We start from the raw sequence: 19393 nt of genomic DNA on the forward strand, positions 1-19393 counted from the left end.
AGGATTGGCAGGTAATGGCCAGCCAGGTGGGATCCTGTAGGCCATACAACAAGGAAATTGTCTCAGGTAGAAATATGGCTTTTAATCTCACTACAAACTAAACACTCTGTGGTCCTGACATGAGATCTTCTGATTACTTCCTATGGGTTGTGCCAAATGAGACACTAACCATGGCTTTTTTGTGTTGTCGTTGTCATTACAAATAAAAATCAGAAATGATTTATAAACAAGAAAATAAGAGTACCAGAGTTGAATCATCCTTAATCTTAGTTACTTGTGCAATAAGCTCATTATGAACAGGCCCTTATAAGGAGAGAAGAACTGAGAATTAACTTTATAGATCTATGCACAAGAATGAAATCAGGATTTAAGTTTCACCCAAAATATTCCTCTTTGCTGTTTTTGGATAATCTGGGGTGGTCTGGCCAAATGAGGGCTTTCTTGCTTTGAGGATATATAACATTTCTATCCAGAAAACAGGAAAATGGAGGGTGTCTGGGATGTTTTGAATCAATTATAGAAACTCATTTTGCCTTTGTGAAGGAAGTTGGATCAGAAGGTATTAGACAGCAGTAATATAACAACACTGAAGATCCAAGGTAATAATCAATTACTTCTTTAGATGAGACACCTCTCTGGATCTCTGAAATGCGTGTGTGGCCACTAAAAGACGAATTCCTTCCAGTGTTGCTTGGTGACAAATGTTGCATGTTTTGATATTTATTTAAAAGTTTATAATAAAACCTTTGATGTGTGTAGGGTTTTTTGTATTGTTTATGTACATATTTTACCTTGTTTTATGCATTTATTCTCCTGCTCCTACAATTTTAAGGTGGGAGCATGTATATTTTCCCTTCATGTATTAAGTATAGAGAAGAGGTTAAGCGTATTGATTTTAGAGTTGGACTGAACTGGTTTGACCTCCCACTCCAGCTTTAACTAGCTGTGTGACTGCTTCCGCACTCTGAGCCTCAGCTTGTTCACTGGTGACGTGACTTGCCTGATAGGGCCACTGTAAGAAATGAAGGAGCTAATGAATGTTAAGTGCCAATGAAAGGCAGCTGATGGTTACTCCTACAGTAATTGGCTTGTTCTGTCATGAGCAGATTTCCTTGACCCCTTAAAATGTCCTCAGCAATAACTGGGAAATTAGCCCTTTTATATCAAATTGTTGAAACTGTTGCTCTTTTGGGTGGCCCTATAAGATTGCTCTTTACTGTACTTGTGTTTTCTTGGGAAGAGAAGCACAGGCATGGAGGACAATTATCTTTCTGTTTAACACAACCATTGAAAATAGCAGCCCTGTGTTTTCACAACTTTCATAATGAAAATGCTCAGTATGCCCTACTTTCTGGATGCAGCTTTAACTCAAGACGATGACACATTTGAAGTGGCTTTTCTATTTTTCCTATTCCTTTTGTCAAAGCATATTGAGTTAAGTAGATGAGTTGTTTTTATGACCTTGCTGCCATGTGGAAGGAATTTTTCTCCTTTTCTATTAGGGATAGATATTTAATCTAAAACGACTGGTTTTGCTGATAAGCATCCAACCTCATTACTGTGTTTAAATATCTTTCATTGCCTTTGGAAATTCTAATGAACCAATCGGATGTTTTTCTCTCCATCACTTTCTCTCCCCAATGAAAACCTACTTTAACAGTAAAATATTTGAAAGGAGGAAATATTATGTGACTAAGGGTTGTATATGTTATGCATATGATCACATTATGAGCAAATATTAAGTTCCACTTGTAGATACAAGCTTTTAATGCATACATTCTGCTCTTAGTACATGCAGAAAGTATTCCATCAATGTATATCATTTGCACTTCATGTTGCAAAAAGCATTGGTATCAGTGTTTAGTCAGGATAACAGAAACCATTCTCAGCTTTTCAAACAGAGGGAGTACAACTCGTGGAATTGTTTACAAATGTGTTGAAAAGCCTGAGGGAGAGAAGAGGAAGGTGCTATTACCCAGAGATTAGTAACATGTAACTGCAGGAAGCCACTACAGCCCCCCGGGCTGGAGCAGCAAAGGAGAAAGTGGTATTACTTGAACCCTACTTACTCTGACGGCCCTGCTGCTGCTGCTGAAACCACTTTCACTGCTCCTGCTACCATCTCTGATTCTCTGCACCTGGGAAAAACTCTTTGTTTTAAAGGATGCAAGTGATAAGATTGAACCACCTGGATAATCCGGGATCCCCTCCTCATCTGAAGGTCCTTGGTTTTAATCCCATCTGCAAAGTCCCTTTTGACGTGTAAGATGGTATTCACAACATCTGAGAATTCCATCATGAGCATCTATGGAGGCCATTATTCTGCTTACTACACCTCAGAATTTTAGATTCACATACGTCTGTGGTTAGTCACTGGTTATTATCTCACAAAGACATCTCAAACACATAATCTCCAAAACTGAACTAATCTTTCACCAAGTGTGTTCTTCCTTGGTTAGGAACATCACCTTCATGCAAGAAGCTAAGGTTGAAGCTTCAGAGTGTTTTTCTTGATCCCTCATCAAACTGGTAAATCTGCTAATTTTAATTCCTAAATATTTCTCCAATCTACTGCTGCCCTGAACCTCTCCTACCTCCTGCTAAGGAATGCAAGCATTTTCCATTTTCCTGAAACTAAAATACTTTTTGATTAACTGTGTCTGGCGTTGTGCTAGCTGGTGGAGCTACTGAGGTAAATGAGGTACCTATGTTGTCTGCTCTAGTGGAATTTACAGTCTGGAATGTAAAACACACATTAAACAAATACACCTGTATGATAAATGTCCTGGAAGGGGACATTTCTGATTTTTCTGATTATGATTCGTTTTTCAAAAATTGGAGTTAATAATTTGTGAATATTCGAGAAAGGCCACCATGTTGGCTGATTTAAATGAAATCAGTAGTAAGTGCTTTTTTGTGTGTATATGTATCACTTTCACCTGATTCTAGAATATAAAGATGGAAAATAAGACTTGTAAATTACATGTCAAATATGGCAACTTAGTTCCTTGTAATGAAATCAAGGTAGAATGGCCTTTAGAGTTCATCTTCATCACTTATTGTCTAAATGGGGCCAAACTGCAGTTTTGAGGCTCCTACACCAGACTTAACAGAATCAGAATGCTGGGGGTGAGGCCTGCGATGTGCATTTTAAACAAGCAGCCCACGAGTTTGTCATATGTACACATTAGCATTGTGAAATTATTGAACCAATGTCAACTCACCAACACTCCCTTGATTTGTAACTCAGAGGCCAGAGGCTGAGGAAGGTTTTATGACTTGCTCACTCTCTGTCCCCTCCTTTTTTCACTGGTAACTCCTGTGGGTATCCTCCATGAAGCTTCCCTGATGTTCTAAGCACCTCCTAATGCCCAGGTCACAGTCAAAGTAACAGGCAGGAAGCACTCACTCTATGTCACATACTATGCCAAAACAAGCCTTTTGTACATTGTCTTATTTAATTCTCAAAACAATCTTAAGATGTAGGTGCTATTATCTTCCATTTTGCAGATGAGATGGGGCTCCACATTTCACAACTACTCAGTGCAGAGAGCTTGGGCTTGGCTCCAGGACCTTCAGATTCCAAAGGTCAGGTGTAAAATCACTGAGAATTAATTACTTTCTCTCTGTGCTACCATGACAATTTTCACATTCCTTTATTACAACATAATAGCATTTTAATTCTTGGTTCACATATCTGTTTCTCTTTCTTTGAGTCTCCTGGCAGTAGGATCTGTGTTTTCTTCATACAGGTAAATGACAGTACCTGGGTGCTCCAGTCTGTAGCTTAGTAGGCACTTGATAAAAACTCTGTCCACTTGGTCATTCTTTTTTATTCATTCATCAGTCTTAGTCAATTAGAGTGAGTCAAAATGAAAAAATTAAGTAAAAGTAAACGTAAAATTTGGGTTTCTACACATATGGCAAAATGAAAAGATAAAATTTTTGGCAAAATATTCATATACACAGCAGTCAATGTGTAGGTATAATAAACTAATGTTCAGACTTTAGTAAGAAACTAATGGTAAAAACACTTGTTGCTGGAAATTATACAGACAATAAAGGCACTTTCCAAGAACCCAAAGACACTAAGAATACAAAACAATTCAAAAGTGAAGCCAACACTTCAAAAATTTTATCTCACATAACTTGCAAATAACGTTACAATTTTTCAAGGTGAAAACTCCAAATTATCTCTTTACAGGAAGAAATAAAAAAATATATTTTGCCTCCCTTATCATTATGTACTTTTTCTTATTTTTGTCATATACTGATTCTGCTCATGGCTGTGATTATTAAAAATTGATTTATGTACTTCAGGTGAAAAGTGAAGTAGTGTTATTACCTTATTCCTTCAGGTACATATATAATTAAGCAACCAATTTCTTGTTAGAAACATATAATGGAAGCAAAAACCCGTAAGACTGACATAAGTCCATTTTCATCTTAATAGAATTTGAGTTCTTTGAAATAATAATAATAAATCCCTTCATAAGTATATTAAGCCATTTAATTACAATGTGGGATGATTTTCTCATGTTCCTGTTCTTACTGAAGAATGTAAGTAGGGTATTCATAACACATATTAATAAAAGTCAATTAACTGATCAGGGTCCAGTTGCCTGAATTGGCATTTAAGCCAATTGGGGGTAGCTCACGTTCTTCCAGAGTATATTAAGAGCAGCAGCCAAAGCCTGCTGAAGGATACTCTGTGCTTTACCCTGCTGGGGGATTTTCCAGACTATCTCTGGACTAGAGGATCCTCGCTGCAAAAGCATTATCTATCAGCAGCTTGACTAATTGACCTGATGTCCCTGAGGTCTCCCTGGGCTGCTAGTCAGAATTCAAACCATCTTATGTCCTTGTCATGAAGCTTATTGTCATAACTGCATTATGGAAACTGCAACCTTGCAGAGTGTACCTAAACTCTGATGACTTCAAGAAGCATTTATTGCGTTGCTGGTTATCCTCATATATGATTTATCTCATTTAATATTTAGGTGCTCATTCAATTTACAGGTGACAAAACTGAGGCCCAGAGAGGTTAAATAACTTTCTCAAGGTCACAGTTAGCCAGCAGAAAATATGAGATTTGAACACAAATCTTCTAATGTGAAACCTAGAGCTCTTTGCACTATGTCTTAAGTTGCTTTGAAAAATGTTTGTCAGGCTGCTAAGGAATTGTTTGCTTCAAGAGGAAAAAAGCCAACAAAAATCCACTTCGACTGACAAGTAAAAGAGAAGAATTGTTATTGGAAGGATTCAGGGGTAGAAAATGCTACCAGGCCTTGGTCAGGGCTGGGAAATGGAATCAGGAGCTGAGGTGACTCTTTGTATCTCTGGTATTGCTAGATATCACATCTCTGTTGCTTACTTCAGCTTCATCATTTGCTGCCTTATGAATGAGCTTTCTCTGCCCCTAGTAGACAATGACTAGTCCAGCCTGTGTTCTCTGTGTGTGTATGTGCATAGAATAGGTCAGGAGGGGGAAGAGAGAGGGGACGGGGGTGAGGGTGACAGGGTCACACAGTCTGTGGCCCACACACAGAACTATGGGCATAGGTATTTTGAGGAAGCTGCATGGACAGCTTCTCAGAAGGGAGTCAGAGCAGAGGTGGGAGGAGATAATTGGTGGGGAAGTGATCTGTATTATTTATACATAGCCTTTCTTGTACTGCACTGTTAAACTTTGATAGTTAAATCCCTGGTTCTCCTACTTGTTTGGGAGGAGTTTTATGAATCTTAATTGGTTCCTCTACTTTGGGTTACCAGAGTTGTATATATATTCACATGTACGTATATATATGTACATACATACCAATATCTCTATCTATAATTATGTTCCAAATATGCACATATAATTCTATTTATGCAAGCATTTTTTCCTATTAATCAACTGGGAGTCATCTTCATCAAAAGGTGTTTTGGTGTCTTTTCTATAATACAAAGGGGAAATCATATTCTTATTATGTTGTAAACTAATTGTGCTTATACAGCTATCATTTGATTAATATTAGCAAGAAAACCAGCTAGTGCTGGAGAGAAGAAATAGCAGTTCTGTTAGTAGACTGTGCCTACCTGTGAGCTGTGCTTTCCAGCTCCTCTGACATGGTACAATACCCTGAGTAAACATCTTTAGCAACAGACATGGGTGAGTGGCCCTCCTAAGAATTATCCCACAAAGCAGTTTTTATGGACAGGAGGACTCCTGAGGAAAACACCACACTCATTTCAGCTTAATATTATATGAAAGCCCTAAACATCTTACAGTTTACAAAAACACTTGCTACTTGTGCAAGAAGGTCAAAAGTGAAAATGTCAAACTGGTGATTACCTCTCCTTGTATGTGGCAAAAGGAATATAAGAACTGCTGAGATCATCCCATTAAAAAAGATAAATATTGAGTACATTCATGGATGATGTCCTGGCTAAAAAACATCCAAGGTAAGAACTTTATTTATCTTTCACAACCTATCATTCAGCTGTTCACCCCTAAAAATTCAACCCAATAATCTTATGGCTAATATGCTAAACTTTAAAACACTTCAAGTTTTTGCATGTTGTTTGTGCTTTGTAAGACTGTGGAAAGTAACATTTCATAATATGCGGATTTTTGGGAAATATTCTGTACCAAGAGTAAGGCAATAGAAGTGTCATTTTGATTTCACCAGAGGGAATAAGAAAGATGTGGGAAATGTCCAGCTCTTGCCCTGCTCTCAATCAGCACCGGCCTTTGTTAATCTACTTGCTTCATTTTCCTCATTGAAGGACTAGGCTGCAATAGACAACATCTAAAGCTCCTTTTAGTGCTAGCATTCGTGTGCTTTCTTAATCTATAATATCTTAGAAAGATACCAATCATGTCTCTTAACAAAGATTACATTTTAAAAAGAGATGCTGATCATTGTTGAGGAGGGTAATGGATACGTGGGTTCCTTAAACAATTCTCTTTACTTTTGTGAATGAAATTTTTCAAAAAGACAGAGACAGAGAGACATAGCTATAGAGAATGGTGGCAATAATAAGGAAATGCTACCAGAAGTAGATGAAACTTATCTTCTCTATCCTAAAAAAACATGATATGTGAGTTTATTTTAATGAGTCATCTAAAGAGGAAAGGTGATATAAGCAATAGGATGTAGTAGAAAGCAGAAGTGGAGAAATTGGAAAACCTTGCAAGTCCTCTTAAGTCACCTCAGTTGAAATGCTTTATCATTTTGGTATGAGTGCTACATAAGATGTACTTATAGTCAAGTTTAATGAGTATACATTACAGAAATAAATGGTTCATGAATTCACCATCATTTTGGATTATGCATTGTGGCTCTTTAAAATCATTAGTTTGGAAAATTCAGATTTGATTGTAATTTGCAATTTCCTATCATGTCCTGGCTGGGCAAAGAAGGAAGCAATCTGGAAAAGGGCCAGAATTCAGAGAAAAATTTACAAATGCAGTGTGGTTGGTCCATAAAGTAGATAATGCACATGGCATAATCTGCAATCAACTATAAAATTTGACCATGGAAATAACAATGGAATAACCCCAAGTTTGAACTGTAACTTCAGAGCTCACACATATTCTGAAGTCACTTTCTGCACAGCTAGGTTTCTTCTAGGGATAAGTGCAATTATTTATCTAACAAATGTTCATTGAGCAACCTTTCTTTTCTAGAACTGTACAGTCATTTGAGGACCTTCAAGGTACAAGACCACATCTTTGCCATTTGAAACTGGGTAGAACTTTTTTCCCCTTGGGCCATGATTGGATGTTTAATCTCACATAAAAGGACAGATTCCTTCCTGAACCAGAATAAATTGGTGGTCTTCCTTTTAGTAAAAATTTTAGAATCTTAAAAGGGACCTTTACATTCCAAAATTGACTCTGCATATTCATAACAACTAGCTCAACGGCCAAACTTTTAGAAATATTGTTTATACTTGTTCCATTTCCTCACCCAACCCTCATTCCTCAACCTAGTGCATCCGGTTTCTGCCTCCACTAGACTATGTAAGTCACTCTTTCCAAGTCGCCTCCTTGACATTAAATCTACTTTTTAGTCCTTTCCTTACTTGACTTTGAGACAGCAGTTCATGCTGTTGAGTACTCTCTTTTTTAGGAAATCTTTTGACTTCCATGACACTACCCTCATCTGCTTTTCTTTCTCTGTTCCTCAGCAATTTAAATTAAATAATGTCTCCTTAGACTTCTCTGTAGGTCCCTGTTCTTCTTCCCTTTGCATTCCTCAGGGTTTTGAAGTAGGCTCTCTTCTTTGTTCACAATATATTCTTGCTTTAGGTGATAGCACTACTCCTGAACCCTCAGTCATCATCTATGGTGATCTCCAAATCTCCCTCTCTATACCAGACCCATCTCCTGAGCATCAGGGCAATATATCCAACTCTCTAATGGATAGTTTAACGTTGTTTCTCAGACACTTCAAATTCAGCATGTTCAAAAAACAAAACTTCATCTCACTCCCTGAACATCCCCATCCTGCTGCTCTTCCAGGATTGTCTGTCTCAAGGAACGGTACTCCCACCTGCCAGGTATTTTGTCCTTGACTCCTTTCTCTTCTTCACACTCTGGACTTTCAATCAAATACCAGGATGTCCAACATATCTCTTGATTTTTGCCATCTCTTCTATTCTTGTTGTCATTATCTTTGTAGAGATTTCCTATGATCTTTTCCCCTGATTACTGTAATAGCCTCCTAACTAGTATATCTATCTAGTCTAGTTCCTAGTTCTCTCCCAATTTCTTCTCCCAATTCAAAATGGTCCTTCTATAATGCATATCTAGTCATGGCATTTCTCTGATTAAAACAGGACTGTGTCCCATTTCACTTGAGATGAAGTCATGGTGTTTATGTAGCTTTAAGTGTCTGCATAATCTGGTCCCATGCTTAACCATCCAGTCTTAGCTCTTATGGTTTCCCTTTGTACTTCAGGTCCTTCCTTATTGAAATTCTTTTAGTTCTTTCAGCACAGTATGGCTCTTCTTGCCTTCAGATTTTAGAATATCCCTCTACTAGAGTATATATATCTCCTCTGGCAGGAACACTCTCCTCCTACTCATTGCCTATTTTTTGGCTCACTTCTATTTAACTTTCAGAAATCCTTGTGTGTTTCTTCCATCAAAGGCATCCCTTAATCCTCTAAACTAGATAAAGTTAGGAAATCATTGCAACTTGTATATCCATGATCATAGCAATTATTATAATTGTTTAATTTTCTTTTATGTGTCTGGGGTAGAGGGAGACAGAGACTACATACCTTCTCAAGTAGAAATTATGCTTATTTGCTCATGATTGCATTGCACCCCTGAGTTTCCTTGCTTGACAAAGTGCCTGAAATAGTTTTTCAGTTCATTACTAAATGCAGAGAGAGAACAAAATTCAATGTGTGTCATGTTGTCCCATGACCAATTGAGAGAAACAGGGAGAAAGCCTTTTCAATATAATGCCAAAGGATATCTTTTCACCTAAATTTTTATTACAAGTGGAATAAATGATATACTAATGAATTTGGGGGGCCCTATGGAGGCTTTTTTGTGTTTTTGTCTCACGTGGCCCCAACACATGACTGTACAGATAGAAGGAAATCAATAAATAATTATTGAATTAAGGGTTTGAATGACTTTGAATTGATTAGGGGAATGCATTAAGCTCAATAAGCTGTGCTGATTTTAATTATGGTTCCACAGAATGCAGATATAAGATTGAGGGGAGCTTTGATGGTGAATATCAGACTCAGATGATCTTTGGGAGAATTTCTCCTTTAGCTTAATTTATTTTAACTTATCAAACTGTTTTCACTTTTCTTTCCTAAAAGTTACTTACTTATATCAGAAAATACATGTTAGTACTTAGCCATTTCAACAAAGTATGAGATTTAATATAATGCATGTGCTCTATACCTCATCCAAAGATATTGATAATGGAAATATCAAACAAAAATTATTCCAATTTGATGCTGTAGCTATAATATGGCAGTAGTTAAAAACATAATCTTCCCCTACAAACTCCATACTCCTTGTATATTTCCTACCTCAGGAATGGTACCATCATGTTGGAAAAACTAGGAACCTAATATATTTTACACCTTTCTCTCCCTTATAACCTATGTTTACTTACCTCCTAATTACCTCTCAAATTGATCCCCATAGATCCATTTCCACAGTCTTTAATCTAGTTCAAGCTATTATCATCTCCTGCCAGAAAATTTGTAACCACTTACTAAGGAGGCTATCTGCACCAACATGTCCCCTGCCAGCCCATTCTCTACTCAGCAGCCAAACCAATCTGATTGTGCCCTGCTTAAAATCTTCAATGGCTTCCCATCAGCCTTAAAGAAAAATGCCTCACTCTTGATTGTTTTTTCTGAAGCCACAGTGCTACCAAACTTGCTATTTAGATATCATAATCTAATATATAGATTTCTGGCTTTTTAGTTTCTCATCCATCTTTACACTAAAATGGATGCAATCAGGATGAATTTTTTAAAGGAAAATGTTTGTATTGCCCCCAGATGTTATCTGATAAGGTTCATTAGTCATTCATTTAGACATTTGGCTTCAAAATTTTAATTAAAACACCTTAATCCTGTCCTCTTCCTGCCTGGTTGTTAAAATAACAGTCTTTCCTTTCAGACACATTTTTGAATAACAGTTCAGGGGTTTCATGGATTGCTTTATAATGTTCATAGAGTCTATGATGTAGATGAACATAGACCCCAAAAAGAATAAATTACATGTTCAAGGGCACGTAATGAGTTAGTAATAGAGTACATAACAAAGCTCAGTCATCTCACTTCAATGATCTTTTCATTTTTTCATTTTGATTTTTGGCTGGAATAGAGTACGTACTCAAGAATTGCCACTGTATAGGATAGAAAGTGAAGAATCAAAGAATTAAAATATTACAAGGTATGTAGTTTTAATCTATGATAAAACAAACCTTCTTGTAGAATGTTATATTATTTTTAGCTGCAAAAAGCAAAGTATTGTATAAACTGGGAAGAGACAGAGGAGAAAGGTGAGACTTGAGTGAGAGATATCCCTGAGGAGGTCATTACGCTAGAGTGTATTTTGGTGAAATGTAAATATGTTCAATACTCAGACATTTATTTCTTCCTCCATAAACCAAGGCTTTGCATTTAATGCACTGTTTTTTAAATAGTGTCTTTAAAAATGGCTTAGTATTTTAAAAACAGATCAGAAATGTGAACTATATAATTAAAATGGAATCTAATTTACACTTTAATAATAACCAAGCAAATATAGCTAATAGATAAATATTAGTCTTATCAAGCGTACATCTCAAAGAACAGCTAAGAGTGGCTAGTGAAACAAGGACTTGCAGAACACATAGAAAACATCTTTAAATATTGAATAAATGATGTGTACCTTACTAACAGCTTGCTCAGATGCTCCAACAGGAAAGAGTATTTTTAATCCAATGAATTGAGAATAAACTTCTATCCTTGTCTCATTGAGTAGCAATACATACTGAATCTCTTCCAGAAAATATTGTTGGTATCCTTCCAAATTAGAGTGGAAGAAATTATTATGTGGGTAAAACTGAAGATTTCAGATGTGGTGCAACCGTTATATTTTAACTTGCTATTTTAAAGAGCTTTGTAGACAATGGCCAAAACCCAATCAATCATATAGGAACATTTTAATATATTGAAATTCCACAACCATTTTGATAAAAGTAAAATTAATGTAAAGAAGAAATTCTTACAGATATTTTAAATGAATTTCTCTAAATGAGGCACTAAAGATACAAATACCAAAAAATCCTGCGGTAATTGCTTACAAGTTGCTGGTGGGAAAATGAATGTGAAAATAAACAACAGCAATATGACAGGAGAATTGCTAGAATGTGGTTGAGTACCATGTACAATGAGGACAGAAAAGGATTTCTTGAGTTTGCCAGGCTTCGCAGAGGAAATAAAATTTGATTGATAAACAGAATTTCGCTAAGAGAAGTACGGAAGGAAATTAAAGGTGAAGAGCTTGGAAATAGTGGGAAACCTTTAGAGAACAAAGTGTGAAGAGAGATAAAATAGTGGACACAAGATGAGGCTGGGATCAGAGAATCAAGGCTTTGCAGATCATGATAGAATTTTACTGCTTTGTCCTGGAGGTGAGGTGGAAGCCACTGAAGAATTTCCATCAGAAGAATAACATTTATTGAGTGCTTACTGTATGCCAGGATCTTTACACCATTATTTCATTAAACACTCATAACCAATCCTATAATGTAGATAATGTTATCACACTCATTTTGTAGATGAAGAAACAGGTACAGAAAGGTAAAGAAACAAATTACAGATCTACAAAGTTGCAGAGCTAGGTTTCAACACAGCAATTTGATACTGGAAGTGGTTCTCTTAAAACTTATGCTTACTGCCTGTAATTTTGATAGAATAATATTATATAGACCACAAAGAGAGAGAGGAGGCAGAGAGGATTGGAGTGAGGGAGCTCCATAATGAGGGCACTGAAACAAGGCTGGACACTAGAAATACTTACCATGAGTAAGATGGACTGGGCTTGGATTGATTGGTTGTCAGTAACAAAAAGGAAGGGAGGAAATTAGGACAACGTCAAAATTTCTGACTTGGCAACTGTGTGGGGAATGGTCCATTTTATAGAAACAGGGAGTACAAGTGGGAGAGCAGATTGAAGGAATAGTGGTGGCAGAGAATGACACATTCTACCTAAAGCCCCTGGAGGTGGAGATGCTTGTGGAAATCCAGTGGGAAGTCTCAAGAAGGCACTGTGTAAGAACTGGAGCACAGGAGGGGTATTAACACTTAAAATTAAATCCAGACCCCTAACTCTGACCACAATTAGTTATGTAAAGTGCTGAAATGGAAATAGGGGACTACTGTTATCAACTCTTGCTTTTCCTATTCACAAAACACTTAATGTCTTTGGGTCTCATAATCATTATCTGCAAAACAAGGGTAGTAAAGCAGATATTTGAAAGGTACCTTTGGAGGTTCTCTTTATATTCTCTTAAAATCTATGCACTATATTTATTATATAAATCCTATCAGCAGGCAATCTGGAAGTTTACGTAATTGACCACAAGGGGGAGAACTCTAATTCTACATTAAGTTATTTTCTACAATTTGAAATAATCTAAAAGTACTTTGCTATATGAAGTTGGTGATAGGCTGTCTCATTTTTACTTTCTCGTGGAAGTTGGGGGAATTTTACTGCTAGAGATAGGTTTGGCTGAATCGAAATGTAGTTTTATGTTGCTGAAGTTGACAAAGTTACTGAATGTAAAAATCTAAAGCAATTACTCTCCATGAAGTAATATAGATGCCTCTTTAATTAAAATGAAGACAGTAGAATTTTTAAATTCATCCTGGAAGGGTTTTTCCTTCAAAATAACATGATTTCAGTTATCCTCCATGAAAACTATAACCTCCCTGAAAGTCCTTGGTTACTCTGAAATAAGCATAAGAGCATCAGCATGTCAGTCTATTGTAAAGGTACCTGTATCGAAATAAAAGGATTAGAACGGCGCTGGCCACACATTTAAATGTTACGTGTTTATTGAATATATATGAGTATATAAGTTATATGAACATTAAATGTTATATGTTCAGCGTTAAAATATTCATTTTCTGTTTGGGTTAACTTCTGTACTCTGGTTTTATGTAAAGTTTTATTGAAAGGAAACTATACTCTCATTGGTTGAGAATTACCTTATGAGGCTTTCTGAGGTTTGGTGAGTCACATTTTTGGACTTGATCAAATTAAATTACATTTGTAAGGTATGAATACAATATTTTTGCATTTTATCAAAAATACCCAAATATACACAGCTAAATGAGTGTTATCACCTTTAAAGACATAATATTAGTGAGCTATATAGGAAGCTCAATCATGCAACTGTTGCTGAAAACATGTGTTTTTCCTTAGAGGCAGTTCACATCTTTTTAATGTATTTGGTGACAGCAGAGCTTCCTTTGAGAGTGAGTGCAGTATTTAAATCAGCAAACATTTCTCTGAATGAAGATTGAATATTAAGGTCACCAATCAAGTTGAAGTGTATATTATTTGTGGAGCAAAAGAGTAGATGTAACTGAAATATTTAAACTCCCTTTGATTTATAAACCTCCTTAATTCATCTGCCGTAAAAGAGTCACAAAATGTTTTCAGCAATGATGTTGTCACTGGAATAAGTAAAAACTCTCCTAACGTGACCTCTAAGAAGGAGGACTTTCATTGACTAAATTCATATTAGTGTTTTAACTAAAATAAATAACTACATAAGTAGTTGAATTTATTTGTAGTCACCTTGTGCTTATTTTCCACTTATTTTCACAGTTGACACTTCGTGAATCCTTTAATGTGAAATAACAGTATACTAGTAATTCACTAATATTTTCATTTGGATATTTTCTCTAATTTCCTCTAAAAATGACTCAGGTTTTCAATGTTTTTCTTTGGCTTAATGAATTAATTTTCTATCAATATTTCTCACACCAGAAAGTATTATAAACCAATAAAAGATTTACGCTAGGCAGTGTGGAGAATACAAACCTTACTGCTGCTTGTATACCCAGTGACAAGCACAGGGCTTGGCCCCCTAGTAAATATTTACTAGTAGATATTTAGTAAATATTAGTGCATAGCTGAATAAATAAATAAATGATATGAAATATATATATATATACATATATAATTATTCCTGTTACATATCTGTTATTTTTTTCAGACTGCTGCATAATCATCCACCCAAAATTTAGTGGCTTAAACCAACAATAATCATTTATATTGCACACAGATCTGCACTTTGGGCAGGGCTCAGTGGGAATAGCTCCTCTTTGCTTCACTGCTCCACACAGTGTCAGCTGGGCTGGCTTGAAATCCAGGGTTGACCGGAAGGCTGGAGTCTGCAATCAGCTGAAGGTTCACTCATTCATGTGTCTAGTGGTGATAACTGGCTGTTGGCTGGGACCTCCACTGGGGTGTCATCTGGAAAAGTGCTTGGGTTGCTCACAGCATATTGCTTAGATTTCGAGAACTAACGTTCAAGAGATCGAGGCAAAGTGTGTGGCATTTTTAGGACCTAGCCCTGGAGGTCACTTGGGATCACTTCTGGTGTACTCTGTTGGTGGAGGCAGTCACAAAGTCTGACTGATTTCAAAGGGAAAGGATTTAAAAGCCACCAAGCCATGGGAGCAATGTAAAGGTCACATTGAAAGAAGAGTGTCTGGGCTGGGATGGGATATAATGCAGTGGCCATTTGGGGAAAATATAATGTACCATTCTTTTATATATGTAAATATATAATGTTATTTATAAACTGTACTTCTATTCACTAGCTAACTTTAGGAAATATTGTTCCCAAACAAAATTTACCCTGCTGAAGGGTCCAATGAACATCTATTGTTTATTTTCTCTTTCTTGTTCTGCTTGTTCTCTGTTCTTTTAAATATAGTTGTCTGCCCTCCCAAACGTCTTCTCACATCCATTCAAAGCCTAGACCAAGACTTACTTCTTCATCAAGTGTTTTCTCTTGGTGTGTGTGTGTTGGGGGGAGGGGGCGGCTGGGAAGCATTTACTCTTACCATCACTCATTTTGTCACTAAACATTTAATAACCATGGGTGCCTGTGTTTTTCTTATAGTTCAGAGTAAAGAGCACATTGCTTACTAATACTAGGTGTTTAATATGTACTAAATTGATAAAATGTTTGTAAATTATGTGCTCTTTCTTAACCAGAAGTATTACTTCTCATTTTATCTAAGTTTTATACTCTTTCTGTTGCTAAATTTAAAAAAGCAGAACTTCAAGTTCAACTAAAGGGAGAAAATGCCATTCTGTGTTTAAATCTATATTACAAAATTTAAAAATAGGAATGGGCTTTCCTCAAATTTGATTCAGATGTGCAACAAATGATGACAAATTATCTGCATATCACAAATTTGAGGTGCATACTGGGATTACTTGTTTCCCCAAAGAGACTGAAAATCGAATAAACAATAATGAAACTAAAATGATATAACAGTATTTCCTCTACTAAATCCAAAGTCTGTTTCATAAGATATTGAAGTAAATTTTGAATAAATATCACTGAAGTATTCAAAATATTAATGTCATTTAATTGTTTAAACAATTAGAAAGTTTTAAATAAAAAAAGCATTAATCCTGAGTACAGAAAGGGAGAGATCAACTTGAAATAGGCTATAGAGAAATTGCATAGAATTAATTGCTTTATAGGAAGTCAGTTGAAAAAATAACCAATTTGTTTATAATCATTTCGAAATGTTTTATAAGTGAGCAGGAATCATGTCTTCTATGTACCCTGACAAATCCTTAGCACCGGGCAAATGTCTGTCACATGAAGGGTACTCAATAAATGTTTGACATGAAAGAGTACAATGCTTTCTGACAATGTATTTTCTGCTCATTTCAAAAAGGTATTGTGTTCTTTAGCTTTATAATGAACTCAATTTCTTGATTATATTGTCTAGAATATGTGAGCTTTGGAACTATTTTCAAAGTTGAGGTTTTATTTTCTGAATTCAGGAACCATATAGAGATTACTCCAGCACTTGTGCTTTTAAAGTCTTTCCTCCACATTGCTACAGGAAGAATGATCACGTTTTATTATATTGTATTATGTTATCATATTTACTTTTACACATACTTGCCTCCACCCTTAGGTTGCAAGGAACTCAAGAATACTTTTCCCCTAAATGCTGTATTCTCTGAATACAGTGCTGTGTGAGGATAGCTGCTCATTGACTGTTGAGAGAATGAATGGGAATATGAAGCAAGTGTTTGTCGTTTTTCATCCATACTTTTCTTTAAAAAATTAAGTCATTCCATCAAAGCGATGTTAGCATTTGAGAACTTATTATGAACTTATTAAATTCCTCCATCCATTAAAATAATGCATTGAACTTAATATCAGAACAGATAAATTTTCAAGTTTAGCTCAACATACTCTGTCAAGATTAATATATTACCTTTGTACATATTGTGGTGTTCTGTTTCTTTCCTTTTTAAAGAGAATAGTAACTTTAGAAATATTTTCCTTTTATTTAAGTAGCAAACATTTCTTAAGAGATTTGACCACATCGACCACATCATCACTCTTAATCCTAGAAACGGGAGGGAGCGGGCCATACCACCTCAGAATCCAAAGTGATATGTATGGGTTTATTATACATGTTTATGAAAGTTTCTGGGTCCATGAATTCCTCAGATTTGCACAAATACTTTATTATTTGTTCTGGGAGGAGTAATTCCGGTGCAACCTGGTGCAAGTTATCGCCTGGTCCTTTAGTGCCCACTTTGACGGTCTTAAAAAGATGGAGTGCCAGTTTATGAGTTTGAATGAGAAATTCTGTTATGACCTCTTCTAGGGACTGTGACTGTGTCACATCATCAAGATACATGACTGGCACTTTTATTACTGAAACATGCCATTGCATGAAGAGCCTTGCTGGGATGTTATGAGACACGACTATAATTTTCATTCCTTGGATAAAAAATTCTGTTTCATTCTTTCCTCTGTTAATATAATCTAGGAGAATTCGGTAAAGAGTACCATTGCAGGACTCAAGGATATGCAAAATGGAGGTAGGATATAGGAGTAATAATCCTGTCACTGCTTCTCCTAGGTGACGCTTCAAAATTGACTGAAACACTTGATCATAGTATTCAGCAATATCTTTTCTTTCTGTGTTTGCTGTTATCTTGGCCACTAGAAACATCCTATGGAGAAGGAATTTTTTTAGCTGTAGTCTTTGCTTCTCTTCCTGAAAATGTAAGTAGTTGCTACGTGGAACTTGTGGCATTAGAAGAGATTCCAATGGAAAAGGTCTTTTGCTAGTCTTTCGAGGATGGACTGAGAAGGACATGATGAGTCCTAGTTATTCTTCTGGGTGATTCCAGTTTTTAGCTTATCACAATATTTACATTATCAGGATACCTCTTCAGTGATGAACTCTAGTTTCCATTTCTTCTGAAAAAAGAGTTTACTCAGTTCGTCACATGCTACTAAATAGCAAAATCCCTTCCCTGTGTTATCAATAAACAATGTCTTTGAAATGAAAGAGAATGTTAAAACAAGACTCAAATTGTAGACTTTTTTTTTAAGTTTACACGGAAATAACTAACACTCATGTCCTAGGGAAAAACTCTCCAATGAACTGGGGAGTGGGGAGGAGAGAGAACTTAATCTAGAGTAGCTTCACTCTTTTTCTGTTTACATTAGTATTTTCTCCTTCAATTTATAGTACATTTTTCCTCAACCCCCATCCATGGATCACATACACACACACACACACACACACACACACACACAGAGAAAAAGAGAGGAATACATCTGCGGGCAGTCGCTCACAGTAGCATTGGCATCACAGTAAAATATCTTTTCCTTTATGTAATGGTGATTGCAGATTGTCCTTGATTTGTCAAATTTAAAAATGGTATTTTTATGGTAATTCCCCCAATTTCTTTTATAAATTTAACTAGTCAATAAATTTTTAAAAAAATCTGAGGATCTCAAATCCTAATTGGCTTATTTAACCTTTACTCAGTACACTAAAAGTTAATAGTGTTGCTTTGATAATAAAAGTAGATTTCTGAAATAACTAGTTTCAATTCTTTGTTTTTTCTCCTATCAACTAACCTCAAAAATGGTTCTTTTTTCTTTTCTTTTTTTTTGTTGTTGTTGCAGAGGTCAAATAAAAAATTCTGTTACTTTTAACTCACTCTTCTTACAAATCTCCTTTTCTTCCCTCCGGATCAGCTTAACATATCTTTCTTCAAGTGCGTCTATCTTTACCTTTCCTTGAGGCCCTGCTTGTCCTCCATCACTCTTCCAACTGCCAGTGTCTTGGGTGCTCTCAGCTGCCCTGTGTTCTATTCTGATTTCCATAGTACCTCAGTGAATCAGAATGTCAGTGGTTTTAAAGGGCCAGAGGGCACTGGCAACTCCCATTTCTTAATTTAATGAGGATTTCTTAACATCATGGTAGAGGAAATGAGGCCTTCTTTTCTGGAATGGCTTGTTTTTAGCCAGGTGCCTTTGTGAGTCAGATAGATGGTGGGCCTTGACATTTTCCTAGACATATTCCTTTTCTTTTTCATTTTTGTCCACAATTTATAGACGAGGAAACTAAAACGTGGAGTAGTTGAGTATCTTGTACACCATTTAAACATGCTTTCAACAATCTCCCTTCTCTGTCTACCTAGGTAAAGAGGTACTTATGCAGTAAGTAACGACTGAAAGAACACATATCTGATTCTGTGTAATGGTGACTCTGTTATAAGAAAGTTCTTCTGTAGGATTTGATTTTCTTAATTTAATGTGAATTTAGGTTAATCTTTAGAATAAAAAATAATATC

General features: G+C 36.0%; 2 protein-coding genes across 11 annotated transcripts in view; one reads left to right on the top strand and one right to left on the bottom strand.

Moving 5' to 3' along the window:
* Positions 1–19393, top strand: part of ZNF804B (zinc finger protein 804B) — a 480736-nt gene that overhangs the window by 19702 nt on the left and 441641 nt on the right. The gene's annotated exons all lie outside the window — the stretch shown is intronic.
* On the bottom strand, positions 5818–18909 carry TEX47 (testis expressed 47). 10 transcript variants are annotated; one of them, XR_011539023.1, is made up of 4 exons: positions 18831–18909; positions 17005–18005; positions 11405–11538; positions 5818–5936 (listed from the first exon to the last, which is right to left on the bottom strand). XR_011539023.1 is itself a non-coding variant. In XM_008542301.2 (2 exons), the coding sequence occupies exon 2, from the start codon at positions 17899–17901 to the stop codon at positions 17140–17142; it is 762 nt and encodes a 253-aa protein (XP_008540523.1). In that variant the 5' UTR covers positions 17902–18005; positions 18831–18909; the 3' UTR covers positions 16120–17139. The 10 variants fall into 10 exon arrangements, 6 of the variants coding, with proteins under 6 accessions (XP_008540523.1, XP_008540524.1, XP_070471746.1 ...); XR_011539024.1 differs by having other exon boundaries at positions 17005–18002; positions 18831–18895; XR_011539025.1 differs by lacking the exons at positions 5818–5936; positions 17005–18005 and having other exon boundaries at positions 18831–18892.

This window comes from Equus przewalskii, chromosome 4 (genome assembly GCF_037783145.1).
Source record: "Equus przewalskii isolate Varuska chromosome 4, EquPr2, whole genome shotgun sequence".
NCBI classification, from domain to species: domain Eukaryota; kingdom Metazoa; phylum Chordata; class Mammalia; order Perissodactyla; family Equidae; genus Equus; species Equus przewalskii.

Excerpts from the sequence above, each read along its gene's own strand:
- TEX47 (XM_008542301.2), bottom strand. The coding sequence starts at position 17,901 with ATGTCCTTCTCAGTCCATCCTCGAAAGACTAGCAAAAGACCTTTTCCA.